Source organism: Scomber japonicus, chromosome 24 (assembly GCF_027409825.1).
Source record: "Scomber japonicus isolate fScoJap1 chromosome 24, fScoJap1.pri, whole genome shotgun sequence".
Classification (NCBI taxonomy): Eukaryota; Metazoa; Chordata; class Actinopteri; order Scombriformes; family Scombridae; genus Scomber; species Scomber japonicus.
This window is the reverse complement of record NC_070601.1, coordinates 18,280,475-18,297,994: the sequence shown is the minus strand read 5'-3', so window position 1 is coordinate 18,297,994 and position 17,520 is coordinate 18,280,475. Positions and strand designations below refer to the sequence as shown.

Here is a 17,520-nt window from a genome sequence, read left to right as displayed (position 1 = left end):
AAGGATAACGAATCACCACACCTCTTTGATTTACATTCCACCTCACACTTGAATTTATATGAACAAAAATACTGTCAAAGTAATGCAGACTCAAACTAAAGGATAACCAACATGCATACATTAAGGTGTATGCATGTTGAGGTTCAGAGATTAGTTTCCCCCTTGTGTCTCAGTGCATGACCTGTCTCTGTCTTTGAATCTCTTCATTTGTGTGTATGACTAACTGTATTGATTAATTGTATGTGCTCCAATGTGATCATGGCAGTCATACCTGTGTTGTATGTGTGCAGTCTAGTTTATTGGTGAATTTATTGTATTGTGGCTTGTTGTGCTGAGATTGTTGTGATACTGCGAAGAGGATTTATTGTGTTCAGAAGCTGTTGGATTTGAAGAGATAAAACAAGTTGTCAGTGACTCAAAGTTAGGCTTATATTTTTCATGATGCTTCATTTTATTACAGGGTTAATGAGGTAGTCTTTGAGGTCCAGATCTCACCACAAGAGGCCTGAGAACAAAAACAATCACACAACAAAGGCAATTCTTTTTAGTGTTGTCTTCAGTGTAGCTTTATTGATCAATCAACATACTTTTCACAATTTAGTTTTATCATGCAGCAGAAGGCTAAAAATGACAGAAAACCTAATTAGACTAGATCAAAGATCAAAGTGTTGTACTTCTTAAACTGAATTTAAAGATTGAGGTCACTTTCAAATGTTCAAATGCTCTTCAAATGCTGTTCTGATTCATATTGTATCATACCAAGTAAAATAATGTACAGAATGGCAATTCCATCTACATAAAGGAAAAGCTATTGTATTGTATTTAATTAGTCCTTGTGCTTGGTGAAAATACTGTGTGAAAAATATAAGTCTGGAGCTCCATGCTTTTGCTCCCCAAAGTTACTAATTACATTACATTCATTGTTGTAATTACATTTGTGTAATACAATTATTAATGGTATTAACTATATATAGACTTGGGCTGTAATTGCTTACAAATACCTTCATTATATTGAGTAATTATTATTAAGAACCAGTAATTTATCATCAGTAGTTCCGTATCATTATAAAGAATACCTGAAATATTACAGGGAAAAAAACTGATTCAGAAATCCAACAACTTCAAGTATGTTCAATTCAATCTTTATTTATTTACTGATTTATTTATTTATTTTTTGTCTTTATTAGACGAAAATAGGCTGACCTGCAGCAAAGGTCCCTTGCTGGAAGTGAATCAGGGACACTGCCTTCATGTGGCTTGTGCCTTAACCACTCAGCCACCATGACCCTCCTAATCTTTATTTATATAGCGCCAAATCAATACAAAAGTTATCTCAAGACAATTTTCACATTAAGCAGGTCTAGATCTTTCTCTTTAATGTATAGAGACTCAATGTTTCCCCAAGTACTTGACAGTGGCAAAGAAAGTCTCCTTTAACAGGAAAAAACTTCAAGCAGAACCGGGCTCTAAGTAGTAAAGTTCTATAGCAAAATGTTTTATATGAAAACAAAGCTGGGCCTTAATTTAACTGTCAGTGGAGAGAGACAGGAAACACAGGGAGAGAGAGGTGGGTTTGGCATGCAGTGGGGGTCCTGCAGCTGAGTCAAGCTGTGGATGTTGAGGTTATGTGGTATGTGGCTTAACCATTAGGTCACCAAGGTGCTCCTGCTCTGCTTCTGTTTTGATTCTAGAAGACCAAATATTCAACATATTCACAATATAATTACATTTGAACTACTACTCATTATTTTAATTGAGCCAGCACTTTGTGATCAGAATAGACATTACTGACAACATTTTGTTCATGAAATACAGCAGCTAATCTAATTTTCATATAATTTAGTTCTTATTTAGTGGCATTCTGATGGTTGCTAGATATTGGTGAGATGTTGGTTAAAGGTAAAAGGTAACGGAGACTTTGTCTGAATTAAAGCAATAGTGACAACACATCCAAAGTACACACTAAATCCAGAATTTGATTTTTGGTCTATAGTGAATGCATCTTTAGGTGAGAATTTGATCATTTGCTGACAGTGGTTGACATTTGTTGTACACACTTTGCATTGGATTCACAAAATGAATGAATGTAGTCATTGCAGTCAAACACAAAGGCATGTGTAATCCAGAGCAACTAACCAAGAAAAGTAAAAAGTTGTTGTATTTAAGTAGGAATTTCAACTATAAGTGTGGACACAGAGTAGATAGTCTGGTTGAGTTTCACTGTGTTCATGGCAGCAAACCCATCCAAAGGTCATCCAGTAGACTTCCACACCCAGATTCCTCTCTCCAGGGGGGCTGAGAAACACAACTGAAAACCCTGCTACTTCAAGTAATATTTACAGAGTAACAAATGAAAAACAGATGCAATCACACATCCGATGTGGGCAGCGTTGTTGTAATAGGCTGGTAGGAATTCTTTCCTCTTTTCAACATGATTAGCAGTATTTTGCTATAACTGGTTAGTGTAACTCAAAGATGAGCATGTTGAGATTCTTTGAAAAGTCCCAGCAGTATTTAACTGTAGGAGAGGAGGAAGCAAAGCTCACCTGCTCATTGCTTCTGTGAGTTACTGTCATGGATATTTTTTTCTTTTCTATTTCTTTTCTCTTTTCTTTCCTCTCTGTGGCCAGGGGGATTTTGCTGTTGGGATGCCGTACTGTCATGCTCTGTCATCCTGACATGTGCGGTGGAGGGAATGTGGTTGCTGTACTTTTACAGCACACCAGCCCATGCAACCTGAATTGTGTGCACAAAGCGTAGAGTGCCACTGTCCATTCAGTATCTTTGATTTATAGAAGCAGACTTAAACCTCCTTACCATTGGCACTAACCAGCCCTGTGATCTGGTTGCATCATTAGTAGATTTATAACAAATAGAGTTATGCACACTGTTTTTCCCTCTCACTATTAAAGAAATAAAATTAAAATCACTTTATAAGTACATCCCATTGGTGTAAATAGCACACTTTAATGAAAAATGTGTCACCTTTGACACTTATGTGCTTCCAACAAATACCATATAGCTGTCTCAGGAATGTTGCTTTCTCATCTGCTACTTCTATGGTTAAGTTGGTCTTTAAACACTTGAGGAAAACTGTACTTGGAAAAAAAAGTCCATATCAGCCACCTCCAGCTATGAGTAGTGTTTCCTGCCACAGTGACATGAACACATGTGGAGGGTATATGTGGCCACTTAATCCAGTTTATCCCACTGATCTTTAACTGTTTGTTTCATTCCCTCAACCTGATGATACATGATATTTGATATATAATGATACTGGTGACAAACCAGAGGCAGAGTGTAAATGCAGTGAATGAATAGCTCTGCTGTATTTATTTATATCATGGATGATATTAAACTCTGTGCTCTGTTTTCCTTGTGTGGATGTCATGTAACAACATCCTTCATTTCACTATGAGCTGTTCATCTTCTTTAGGAGCAAGCAGAGCAACACTAACTAAATAATGTTATTTTTAACAACGCTATCCTGTTTTTATATAGGTTAGATCACTAATGCTAAGAAGACAGCTCATGAGTTGTGGTAAGACTTTGTGTTGCATAGCAACCAGAGTGATGTAACGCTTGTTTCACCGTTTGATCTCCTGCTCTCTGGTGACTGATGATGCTCACTGGTGCAGTGTGTGATTGAGTAGAGCTAAATAGCTCCTGTCTGATAATGACCTTATAAGGATAAACTGTGATTTTTGCAGTATATTCATGTTTTTAAGTGAAATGTCTATACAGTTGGATGGATTGCTATTGAATTAGGTTCAGACATTCATGTTTCCTTCAGATATTTCCCATCATCAGGTCAACATTTTAATTTGTCCACTACTAATGAGTATAAATAACTACAGTGTATGTTTATGGCCAAATGTCTGCACTGTATGTCAGTATATCTAATAAGTGGAATATGTTTCCAGTCAAACATGCTAACAAGCTAACCTGAAAACTGCTGTGTAGTGCTGGCTGCTGCAATGTCTAACATTGCTGGTTGTGATTGGCTGAGCCTGTCTTATTAGAATAAAGTAATTATCATGTGAAAGCACAGTGAAGCGCTGTCTTTTCTGTAGAATAACATTATCGCTTCTCAACTCCAATCCTTTTGTTGCGCTTTTTGCACCTAGTCTTTAGAGGTATAGAACAGACTTCCAATTATGTAACCCTCTAAGAAATTCAATGGGTCACACTTCCAGGTTGATGCTTCTGTTTGATAGATAACACACACAACTCCAGGCACAGAATGAATGACGAACAAGACCCAGAAGGCTCAGTGGATCTGACTAACAAAAGAAGGAAATCAGCTACTTTATGTGTAAGAGGACAGGCAGGAGTGAATAGAGAGGAGACAGGAGAAGAAAGAAGGTGAAGAAGAGAAGAGAGTCAGTCAGTCAGACAAGTTCAACTTTTGAGCCAGTGTTTTAAGTTTGTGGTAAAAGCCTGCAGGCGTTTTTCTCAGCTTGAGAGTGCTGCTGAACACGACAGCAGGATTAGATAAGTAAAGACAAAGGCAGGGAGAGAGTAGGAGAGGTGTTTACTTCAACCAGCCTCTCTGTCACAGACTGCATGAAAGGTTTGCAGTTTGAAAAGAAAATAACTTTACTTTCTTTGGCTTGTTTTCCTCCTGTCATATCTATTGGAATGTGACTTTTTAAATTTAGTCAACAGATTTTTTAAATTTTTTTCCATTGAAGCTGCCTAAACCTGGATTGATTATCTTGAAATATTACCTTAAACAATCAGGTGCATACAGTATATATTCATTGTTTTCCAATGATTGTATCCCATTTACTGCGGAAAAGCCTCCAATACAACATGAGACCAGTGATGACCATAAAAGCCAAGTCTTAAGGTCTCCATTCAGATAAGTGCATCAGGTCATGCAGCACTTTGCTCTTCACTGATTTTGGTATAGGGACCAAAGTTAAAATTCAACCATAAAAAATACCATGAATGTCATATCCAAAGTTAACAGCTATAACATTTGTGTTTAGTTTGTTTGAGAAATCTTCAGTATATTCAGCCATTTCTCTTTATTCATTGTTTAACTATGGCTGCAATAACTCCTATCCTCATGAAGGCTGTAATATTTTGTTTTTATTGAACTGTTTTAGAGAAATGCCAATTCTACTTCATTGTCTTTTTGGGTGCAGTAGTGCGTCTGTTCAAAGGTGTTTTGTCATTAGTTATTATCTAAATGGGTTTCTTAAAACAGCTGTCAATGTTAGACAACACAATTCAACTGCAACACCAGTGTCAGGGTTGCTACTTTAAAACTGTAGCAGAAGTAACAAGCTGGTCATCAGCTACAGCAACACAACACTACTGAGAGCAGTACAAGCAACTCACAAAAAAAGCTCATACAGTATAAAACAGTACTGTGCAAAAGTTTTTAGTACTTGATGTTTAGATTCTTATTCATTATGCAACACCATCAGGGAGGCGTCTGATCGGTCCCCAATTTATTCTACAGCTTGAAAACGAGCCCAAACATACAGCCACAGTCATAAAGAACTATCTTCACTAACAAGTAGAACAAGGAGTCTTGCAACAGATGGTTTGGTCCCCACAGAGACCTGATCTCACCATCATGGAGTCAGTCTGGAATAACATGAAGAGAGACGCCCAAATCAACAGACTAAGAGCTGTGGTAACTTCTCCAAGATGGAGGAATAACCAACCTGCCAAATACCTGACAAACTGTATGCAGGTGTACTGAGGAGAACTGCTGCTGTTTGAAAGACAAATTATGCTCGCATCAAATATTGATTTATATTAGGTTTCGTCTGTTCACCCAACTTTGTATGAAGAAAAAACAAAACTACTCATGGCATTATTTTTTAAAATCATTCTCACTTCACTTTTAGGGCCTGATTTACTAAAGGTGTGTGTGTGCAAAAATGTGCAAGCTGATCTACAAACGCAGCACACTGAGGTTTGTGTCTTTCAACTGTACAAGATAACACTGTTCATTTAGTATGTTTGTCATAATGAATATGCAATATGAGGCGTTTCAACCCCAGTGTGTAAAATACAGGGAGGAGAAAATGCAAATATGTTATTTAGCACACACATTGTGATTTATCAAACCTGAAGGTAATTTTACTGATGGTAATTCTCTTCAATTAAAGATTTAAGCCTGCAGTAGCTCTTCTTGCCTAGAATATAATTTACATAATTTATATTCTAAACAGTTTTCTTTCTCTTTTTTAAATTATTTGGGATTGGTTTTAGTTTAAACGTAAACACATTCATAAATGCATTACTTTAACACACAATGAGCAAAAGAACATGTAGCATGCAACGTATGGCCTCAGAACAACACAGGAACAAATAAGTCAGGTCGGGTCAGCCCGGCTAACTGTTAAAGTATAAAAGTGAATTAAGCTGAAAACGAGAAGAACAAATTGATGGCAGAAGAAGATTTCACAGTTTTGGGACTTCTGCTGAGGAAGCTTCATCTACACAACATTTAGTTCTTGATCTGTGGTCTTTGGCGGGAGATCTGAGGTGTCTGACAGTGTGGTGCGGGGCAAGTGTACATGGATAGAAGCAGGGGAAGACCATTTAGTGGTCTGTAAACAAAGAACAAGGTTTTAATGTCCTTTCTACAGCTAACAGGGAGCCACAGGACAGAGGCAGGAATCTCAGTAATATGGTGTCTGTGTTTTGATCTTGTTAAAAGCCTTGCTGCAGCATTCAGGACTAATTGGACACAGCTCAAAGAAATCTTGCTGATTGTAAGTGAATCTCCCAGTTAAACAAGCATTTCATATCTATATACTAAGCTCATCAGATGTGGGTTGGTGATGGAACATATTCTGCTTTTTTATATTTTTCTGTTATTTATATACTATGAAGATGTCAGATGTTAAACACAGCCGATATTCTAAAACATGAGGTTAACATATGTAGAAACGCTTCTTTCAAGTCAAAAGTCAGGGTTTCAACCTGCCCTCAACATTTTGTTTGCAACAGCTTTTTCTTCCACCTGACAAGCTACAGTATGCTCTTACAAACAGCTGGGACATATGCTTTTGTGCAGCTTTCTGTTATTTATATACTACTATGATGTTGCATATCTATGTTAAACACACGTCGAAGTTCCAAAACCTGAGGTGAATTTATGTGAAATTTCTCTCTGCAAGTCCAAACCTGCTCTGAATGCTTTGTTGGCAACATTAGCTCTACTTCCTCCATTGTTGTTACTATGTGTGCATGCACATAAATGGCCATCCATTCTGTTTTTTTGGTTGCTAAGGTTGGAGCTAAGGTGTTGTTCAAGTTGTTTACTCACGGATTTCGGACTCCGACTCGAACATGTACGGATGAATTTAAGAAGTTGACATTTTGAGTAAGGAAGTAGAACAATGAGTGAAATCTTGCTACTAAAGTGTGTTCATGGTTTGTTGACGTAGCATCAGAAGTAAAAGCAGCTGTTTCAGACAGAGGCTGAACTGACAGGCTGCATAAAGGGTCAATTTAAGATAAATAAAGAGTTTTCAATTTTAAATCATGTGCAGACAATCCCCTGATTAAAATCAGGGCCTGGAGATATGCAGAATGTGTGAAAACAAACCTTAACATTCATTTTATTTAAGTCCACTATTTATGCAGTTGTGCAGTTCAGTAATGAGTACTGACTTTTAGTTTAACAAGGGCACAGCTTGAAGTGAAGCACTTGACATGACAAAAATACAGCATTTCCTTGACTGTCTCTCTGATTGTTGTGTCTAAGTGCACTGAGAGCCACTTAACTGGAGTCTAATTCCTTTCATGTATAAACATACTTGGCCAATAAGGTGATTCTCATTCTGATTTTTATTTGGGTCATATTTTAGGCTACTATTTGCTGTTAGCACGTCAGCCACTAGCTTGGTCATTCATGCATGGTGACATGAGTGCATGTTCCTATGACTTCATGCATGATTCACTGCCTATTTGAATATTGTGTAGGATTGGTGGTAGCATATATAGAAGCATTTACAGAATGGGATACATTAATTGACAAAAAATGTCACCGGAACTTTTTTGGCAGGCGCAGCTGTCTAAATGATTTCATTTGTATTTCTTTAAAAACTTCAAACTTAAAAAAATATATTGATGAACTGGAAGTTGTAATCTAAAAATGTTTCATCATCTGAGTAAGTCTGTTACACAGCTGTTTCAGCCTGCGTCAGATAAATGGAGAGCTCAGAGATCAGAGACCACAGTCAGTATTCCATCCCTACTCTGCATTTACTGATTCTGACTTTCCCACTCTGTCTCCAAATGTCTAGCAAACAAACCAGACTATTTGTTACATGCATCTGTTTCTTCTTCTCTGTTCTCCACACTATTCTCTTGTCAATTCCTCTGTTCTCTAGATAGATAGATTATTATTATTAACAAAAAGTTACATCCCTGGGTCAGGTGATATGCTGCTCCACTGTCAGCCAGTTTCCTTTTGCTCTGCAATCTAACCGTTCTATCTGTGTTTCTCTTAGGAGGAAGCAGCCAAGCCAAAGATTCTTTCCTCGCAGAGACTGTCACCAAAATGGTGTTTCTTGGACTGTAAGTACAGTAGAATGTTCCTCATTTTCATTTAGAAAGACAGAATATCTGATGCTGTGAATAAAAAGTAACAGTCTTGTCCATAATCATAATAAAACTGCAGCTTTTTCAAATGTAATTACCAAAATAAAGTATTGTCTCATATTCAGTCTAATAGCTTATACAATATTTTTAAATTTCAATAAAGCATATTATTTAATAGTAATATTATTTAACATTAATTAATATATACATTTTTTCAAATATTCTTGTATTTAATACAAATATTTGTTTTATTTAATACAATATCAAGTTGGGGGAAAAAAACAACAAGTACATGTCAGCTTCATTGGCTTTATTAAACTTGACTTTAGTGGCTCTCAGTGTACTTAAAGTACACTGAGTGTACTTGTAAAGAATCTGTTCACATACTCACACCCAGTTTGTGGCATCTGCTATGAATTTATTAAAATGTTAAATGACAGTCAATTACAAGTAATCACAATTTAATACTTTATTAAGGATTAAATTGTCACTTACTTATACTTATACTCACTAGTATTCAGCCCCACAGAGTGCATGGTCACACTTGTCACACTTTATTTAAACAGTCAATATAGACAGATTTTTGAAAAGTCAGATTTCTGTCAGCAGCCAGAGGTAAATATTATAGCAGTTTGTATCTCAGTGGTAAAGTGAAACTTTACAGATATGAGATTCATCATATCAGTAGCTGTGATGGCTGGTAGAAAGATAACACACAGCTCATTATTTTCAGTCTTGTTACCTCCAGAATAATCCCACTACTCTATCTACCAGTACATACTGCTGTTATACTGATAAACACTGCTACTGGCCTGCACACATGCTATAAAATATATTCTGTGCTACAGTTCAAGCAATCACTGTGGTTTAGATGTGAGGGTTGAACTGTTGCTTTGTTTAAAGGGAACATAGTCACATATCCAGGTTTATTTATATTCTGGGGCTCTTCTGGAGTATCTTTGCATTTGCATTTACAGTTAAAAACACTTGGGAGCTAAAGGATTAGCTAATAGTAGTCTGCTACTATTAGCTAAACCGTGTAAAGTGAATTCAGACATTTTCTTCTAAACACATTAAATAGGTCATAAATGTATTTCTAAAAAAGGTGTAAAAAGCATTTCAACCATTTAGATTTGAATTGTGGAGCTAGGCTTCACAAACTGTGTTTCAACATTTCTGTCTTCAGGATTTAGTGCTGCTGCTGTAGATATATTACATTCAGCGCACACTACTACTACTACAGTCTACAGTTAGCCAGTTAGCTGAGTTAGCCGCCAAGTTAGCCACCGAGCTAGCCACTGAGTTAGCCGCTGAGCTAGCAGCTGAGAGAAAGCTCTCAGACCTAGCCTCCATATTTCTGGTAGAGGTGGTGACTTTGATTGACAGGTGACACTTGGTAGGGGGCGGGGTTTCAGCGGACTCGGCGGGCACTCCCACAGCGTTTGGGAGCAGAGAAAGAGGCTGATTTTTACACAAATTTGAAGCCTAATATCATATATTTTTTTTAATCATTCAAATTTGGCAGGGTGGTTAACAACACACTTTTCTGTGGTATGTCAAACTCAGAACACATATTTATTCTTACTTTACACAGACTTTAACACATCAAGCCCTCAGAGCAGGTTTTGACATGCAGGAAGCACTTTCACATACATTCAGGTCGAGTTTTGGAACTTTGCTCATGTTTAAATAGATATGCGACGTCATGCCAGTGTATTAATAACAGAAATCACACAAAAGCATATGTCCCCTTCATGTGGCTGCTAAATGTGGTCTGTTGGAACTCTGACAGCAGACATTAGCTATGCATGACAAAACGCAGCCTTCTCATTCATTTGTTTAGCCAGTTCATTGACATAGTGGGGGTGAAAACACATGAGCCTGGTTTAAGTGTTGCTGGCACATGATGTCATCCAGCACTGCATTGGCCAATCACACATAACATGATGCTGTATTTCAAGTGTTTTCCTTCGTGATCATCATGAAAAAAGATAAGATACGTGCAGCTGCCACCGTGATGACTAAAGAGTTGTGAAATGATTACAAATCACTGCACTGTGTTTTGGCATCTGATAAACCTTTAATTAAAGACAACTGTAGATATTAAACTGTTCCTGGATGGTATTTCATTGTCCCGCCGGTACTTTAAACAACACATCCCCACCAACGCAGTCCCTTTCATTGATCTAACACAGGACTATATTTGGTCTAAACGCAACATAATCACCAATCCACAATGGTTTTTAGAAGCATTTTTGATGTCCATCACTTTCATTTCATTAAATATATCAGTCCATGCAGACTCCTAGGGTGTTTTTTTTCCTCTGGGGAATTCAGAAGTGTAAGTGTAATCCTTACAGACAGCTGTTTAAATCACACTATTCTCCTGCTGTTTATAAGTTCTGAACTTATTCATATAATTGATATTGATTGATCAAGGTCCCAGTGTGGCTATGAGCTTGCCTGTTTCACTATTGGCAGATTTGATTAGATTTGGTTGGATGGACGAAATAAAACATAAATCAATAAACCAATGCTTTTGATTTCTTCCCAAGGAGTGGAAACTATTTTTGTTCAGTTAATTTCTGCTGCAGCTAGCTGGTTCTGTAGACAGAGATGTTATCATAACCAGTAGCAACGATGGCCAAAAGTACAAAAGTAATACCCAAGCAGGATTTTCATAATAACATGGAAAGGTTTGAGTGCTGCAACACCTTGAAAATAACATAAACTATAGTTTCATCAGATGATGTTTACTGATGCATATCATGAATATTTATCTCATACTGCTGTGTGTCTAGCTTGTGCCCAGGGAAAGATGAATTTCAAAGGCCTCCTCCACATAGGCTGCTGACCAGCTGGCCATAAAACACATACAGTATAATGCATGTTCTTTATCTTTTGGTATTTCTTTTGCAATATCTGTGAAAGGCGATTGGCCATGACTCATACCAGTGTCACCCTTTCAGAATCAGCCTTTTTATCAGGCCATAACCAGGCGGGGAGTTCCGGTCCTCTGAAATGAGGCCAACGTGGAAGTAACTTAGAACTGCATTCTATCAAAAGGCCGCCAGGGGGCGACCGTTTTGGTGTCAAAAGGACTTCTGTCTCTATACAAGTCAATGGAGAATTCACCAACTTCTCACTTGATTTCTAACCTCAGTAAACGTTAAATGTGTTTATGGAGGTAAATTTGGCCTCCCTGATTTTATATTTGACGATAAAGCAGGGTATGCATTAGGGCGTGGCTACGTCATGATTGACAGGTTGATTGCACAATGTCCTAGAGATCCAGCCCTCGCAACCACAGCAACCTCCCCCGCTCCGCCCATGGCCCCGCCTCATGCCCATATAAGTAGAATCCGTGTTTTTATTTTTCCCAGCATGCACCTGAATTTTTCAAGATGGCGCTGCCCAGATCCGAAACTATTGGCTTCCGAGCAGCAGTCCACAAACCAATGGGTGACGTCATGGATGTTACGTCCATTTCTTTTACAGTCTATGGCCATAATTGAGGATCAGTAAAATTAGTCTCTGATGCTATTTCACCTGCTGCTCTGAGTCTTTGGTGGGCGCTGTGTCTAGCCTCTCCTGCCCCACACTCATCTGCATGCTGGGCCTTTTATGCAACTACTTCCATCTCCAAACTCAGCTGTTTCTGTCAGAGGATGCGTTGTGTTAGGCTTTTGTACAAACTAATAACAGGATATTAAAGTTAAAGTCACGTGGCAGTTATTAATGGTTGTGTCATTGCATGTTGGGCTGTACCATTATAGTAACAGCTAGATCTGCCACTTATCTTTTTTTCAAGTATGAACTGTACTGTGCACCTCTGCTATATTTGTTATGTTTTTTTGTTTAATTCTTCCTTTCTGAGCACCTGACTTTTGATGACTGGTCATTTTGAAAGTTTAGTGCATGAGCACAGGGGCTGGCTAGATGTTAAACTATTGACCTTACTTACTGTTGACAGACAAAACCAATTTTTTGCATCCAAACTTTTTTTTGATAACTTAAATATCACATAAAAAAGAAACACTTCTTACACAATGGTACACATGCATGCTTGAACTGAAAAAAAAACTGGAACTGAAAAAAGATATTACAGCTAGCTTAAAGAGAGAGAGAAGAGAAAGAGAGAACACAACACTAGTGATGATAATAATAAGACATTTTCAGTTCTCATTCAGTTATTTAGCCACTGAGATAAGTCCTTTAACAGTGGTGTAATGTGAGTGCTGGGCTCATCCAGAAATCTACAGGAACATTTTAGCATGCTGCCTGAGCCATCTTCCTCAGCTGCATCAAATCACCTGCCTTGACTGTTATGTGGCTTCTCTAACACTGTTGGAATCTCTGACTCATCTGCAATTGCTTAACAATTGTGAAAAACAATCAGTCAATCAGTAAATCAACTGAATTTAAGGACATCTTCTATTAAAGACCGTGTAAAGTGAATTCAAACATTTTCATTTTCTTCTAATGTGTCAAACTCAGAAAACACATTTTTTCTTACTTTACACAGACTTTAAGTAATTTTCCTTATTGCCACAGATAACATTTCTTTTTTTTTGTCTCCACAGCTACAACAGCAGATCGTTTCTACAGGATAGACCGAGCCCAGGTAAATGTCAAGACTATCTCTAGATTGAGGTGACATGAATATAGAATAAAAGTACTCACTGGTAATTTTAATTTTATAAAATAAGCTTCATATGTGTTTGTGTTTGTGAGAGCGCAGCCTTTGTCACCTTCAGAGTGTAAGGGAGAGAGCATTGATTCTCTCCTAATGGCTTGGCTTGTCTCAGGATCCTGCTAAAGCTGTAGCAGAGGAAGCAGATGTCCACTGTTTCATGAGTGTGAACAGAATGTGATTCCTGCCAGCTGCTTAATTATTCCCATTGCTGGGGTAGAGAAGGCTTACTTGGCATATTACTTTAACAAGTGGTTCATACACTATACTGTAGGTACTGTACAGAGGCTGAAGTACAAGAGGGGGAAACTAATTGGGTAGCATGTCTTGTTAATCTTCTGAGTTTTTGACAGCCGGTCAACAAAGTTTTCTCAGCTACCCCTTCTCAAGAAAGTAGTTTAATAAACATTTCACCAGTGTGTGGAGAGTGAAGGAAAATGTTAATCGTCCAACATATTTATTTTTATACAGTTGTATTATTGCAGCTTTGTGTCAACAGTTTCAATATAATGATTCCTCTGTGCACAAAGCAAGCTTCAGAAATGAATGGTTTTCCCAGTTTGAGGTGGAAGTCTTTACAGTGCACTGACCTCATCCAACACCTTTGGGATTGGAACACTGATTGTGAGCCAAGCCTTATATCCTAAAATCAGTGGCTGACCTCATTAATGCTCTTGTGGACAGCTTTCCCAGAAGAGTGAGGGTAGTGTCCACATACTTGTAGTCATATTGTGTAAACACATTTTACCTATGACTTGATGTAAAAAAACAATACAAAACAAAACAAAGCAAGGGGTCCACTCAGGGATGGGCACAAATACATTAAAATGTATTTCCAAGTAAAATACCAAATACCCACCTTAAAAATGTATCAAAATAAGCTAGAACATACAGACTGTATCAAAATAAAATACTATTTTCAAAATACTACAAAATACTTCTTTCCCCAAGGCAGTTTTTTAAACAACCTTTCTAATGACCTTTTTCATTTATCCCTTCACTTGTACACTACCTGCAAAAACATCTGAAAGCAAGAGACTCCTCCCATAATCAGTCAACAGATTAGATATGCTGACCCCTCATGTTAGAGACAACCCACTATAAACCTCTGCCCTGAGAAATGTTCAGTAACTCAAGTAACCCTTCCTTAAGTATGCTTATTTACTCTCTTGGTGTAATAGATTGCCCACTATGAATCAATGACAATAACTCAAAGACAAACAATCCAAATTGATGATTTATTTAGAAATATAAACTAGGTAGCATTTTAACCTTTTCAGTTATTTAACACCATCACTACCAAACTTATGTATACACATGAAACTGGTGTGTGCACAACCTCTATCAATGTCAATACAAAAAAAAAATCTGGTTGTCACATTAATACCATCCAACCAGTTAAGCCAATTAGAAGCCAATAATTATGACATTATCAATCATTTCTTATTTGAAATGTGCAAGAGGTTGGAAATGTCCTTGTTTGAGGTAGGAAATGATCTTGTCAAGTCACCATAGCACTGAAATATTTCATAGGTCAGAGAACATAGACAAATTTAAAGTCTAGAAAAACTGTAAAACAGAAAAATGAAAGAAAATAGCAAACTCAAGTGTTGCTATCAAAGCTTGTGAACTCAAGTCCTTGTGATGTCCTTGTGTGAGCAAAGGAGTATGTGTAACCTTAGCCACCTTAGCTAGTGGTGTCTCCTCAGTTGATGCCTTTAAGTACAACTTCTCAAACAGTGTTGCATTCAGACGATGCCTATGGGGCCGGTTAATCAGTCCAGCAAAGGAAAATAAATGCCCGCCCGTAGCGTGTGCAATGTGCATGCCCATAGCAAGTGTGAAACAGTGCCAAAAATTCCTAGTGGCCGAAAGCGGTATCACCTTGACCATGCAAGGGTGCCTCAGACAGACAGAGATTTCGTGATAGATAGATAGATAGATGGATAGATGGATAGATAGATAGATAGATAGATAGATAGATGGATAGATAGATAGATAGATAGATGGATAGATGGATAGATGGATAGATAGATAGATAGATAGATAGATAGATGGATAGATAGATAGATAGATAGATAGATGGATAGATGGATAGATGGATAGATAGATAGATAGATAGATAGATAGATGGATAGATGGATAGATAGATAGATAGATAGATGGATAGATAGATAGATAGATAGATAGATAGATGGATAGATAGATAGATAGATAGATAGATAGATGGATAGATAGATAGATAGATAGATGGATAGATGGATAGATGGATAGATAGATAGATAGATAGATAGATAGATAGATGGATAGATAGATAGATAGATAGATAGATAGATAGATAGATGGATAGATGGATAGATAGATAGATAGATAGATAGATGGATAGATAGATAGATAGATAGATAGATGGATAGATGGATAGATGGATAGATAGATAGATAGATAGATAGATAGATAGATAGATGGATAGATGGATAGATGGATAGATAGATAGATAGATAGATGGATAGATGGATAGATAGATAGATAGATAGATAGATGGATAGATAGATAGATAGATAGATAGATAGATAGATAGATAGATGGATGGATGGATGGATGGATGGATAGATGGATGGATAGATGGATAGATAGATAGATGTCATCACGGTGTTTCACAGAAAGTATTTTACAGTATTTTGAAAATACAAAAATACACCACACTGAAGTATTTTGATACAAAATACAAAGGCATTTTCATAATGTCAATAAAATACAAATTAGAAAATAGTATTTTGTATTTGAAATACGTATTTTAAATACATGTATTAGAAATACTGCCCATCCCTGGGTCCACTTATTACTTTATCCAGGGATTTGAGGATTCTACCTATGGTATGGTAATCATGGGCGTTCATACAGAAATATGTGCCAATTCCACATCTTTTCCATGCACATCTACACAGTTCAATTGTTTCATTGTGGCTGTGGGCATTGCCTTTGGGTAGTGGGTGCCTGCTGTTGGCCAGCAGTATCTAGTCTTACAGATTTCAGTAAATCAGTGGTTCCAATTTAGGGATGACCACCTATGTTTACAGTCAGCTTTGCCTCTGACTGGCTGGTGAGATATTTCTACTCTATGATACTGCCTGAAGCCACATTCAGACAGACTTTAGCCCTACGGGGGTGAAAACAGCTCTTTCATTAATTTGAATTAAGCCAGTCTTGATCAACTTTTGCCAGATCACAATATGACTTCATCCAACAAGACACTGCAGTAGCCAATCAAATACATACAAAGGCAAGTTTATGTATTGCATTGTGTACCTTGAGATCAGCAACAAATGATAAAATATTCTGTAATATTTTTTCCAGAAATGTAAAATCTTGTCTTAGATGCCAAAACTAATTGTACGCTAATAATGGATTATATCTCATGTCACCAGTACTGGAAGCTGTGTGACAAGAATCTTCAGTATATAAAATGGCAATGTATGAACTGTATATGTTCATACATACAGATGCAAAGAGGCAGGCTCCTGTCTCTTACCAGCTTGAAACTTTGCAGGTGTTGAGCACATAGTATATACAGTCAGCTTCTATTGGTTACTTATTTGCTATCATTGTCACTTGATCTTGGTGAAGGTATACTGTTGAGAATCAGGAAGCCACAGTTTGTAAGGATCAGCTTTTCCACCATTGTGTTTATTTTATTTAGTTGAGTAGAGCAGAAAATAACAAAAACAAGAATGACTGATTGTCTCCAGGTTGTCACTCCTGTGTGTCAGAGGACATTTGCATAAAACTGAACCTCAACTTCTCGTTTTCCCATCTTTGCACCGATTCATTGCCTTCAAGCACCTTATCTTAGTCAGCTCTCATTTCACATTCTTTATAATACCTGCCTTGCCTCGCTGTTTGTTTATAATGTCCCATGTGTAATGTTTTATCAGGAACATCTAAACTACGTATCAGAAATCTCCCAAGAAGAGATCTTCATTCTGGACCCTGAACTGGTTGTTATGACGACTGTCGGCACCTCACCCACAACAATGCCTGACCTGGTTAACCCTGCTTCAAGCCTGGTAAACAATAGGTAAGTCAACCACCACCAGACTGATCCTGTGGCACCATGATTAGCATTTGCCTTAACCAGTAAAAAAAAAAAGTGCACAATGAAATGTGGCAAAAAATTGGAGTATTCCTAAAGAAGCCCAGCATTAATGTTAAGTGATGTTTGGATCATTAGGCTCTGTAGTGGGTATCAAGCC

The 17,520-nt window shown here is 37.4% G+C and overlaps 1 protein-coding gene across 2 annotated transcripts in view; it reads left to right on the top strand.

Annotated features, from left to right (window-relative positions):
• dgkza (diacylglycerol kinase, zeta a) overlaps positions 1 to 17,520 on the top strand; it is a 107,026-nt gene that overhangs the window by 55,740 nt on the left and 33,766 nt on the right. For both annotated transcript variants that reach the window (XM_053314294.1, XM_053314293.1), the window contains 3 exons: positions 8,487 to 8,553; positions 13,161 to 13,201; positions 17,203 to 17,345. In XM_053314294.1, coding sequence (XP_053170269.1) covers positions 8,487 to 8,553; positions 13,161 to 13,201; positions 17,203 to 17,345 — 251 coding nt within the window. The remainder of the gene's footprint in view (positions 1 to 8,486; positions 8,554 to 13,160; positions 13,202 to 17,202; positions 17,346 to 17,520) is intronic.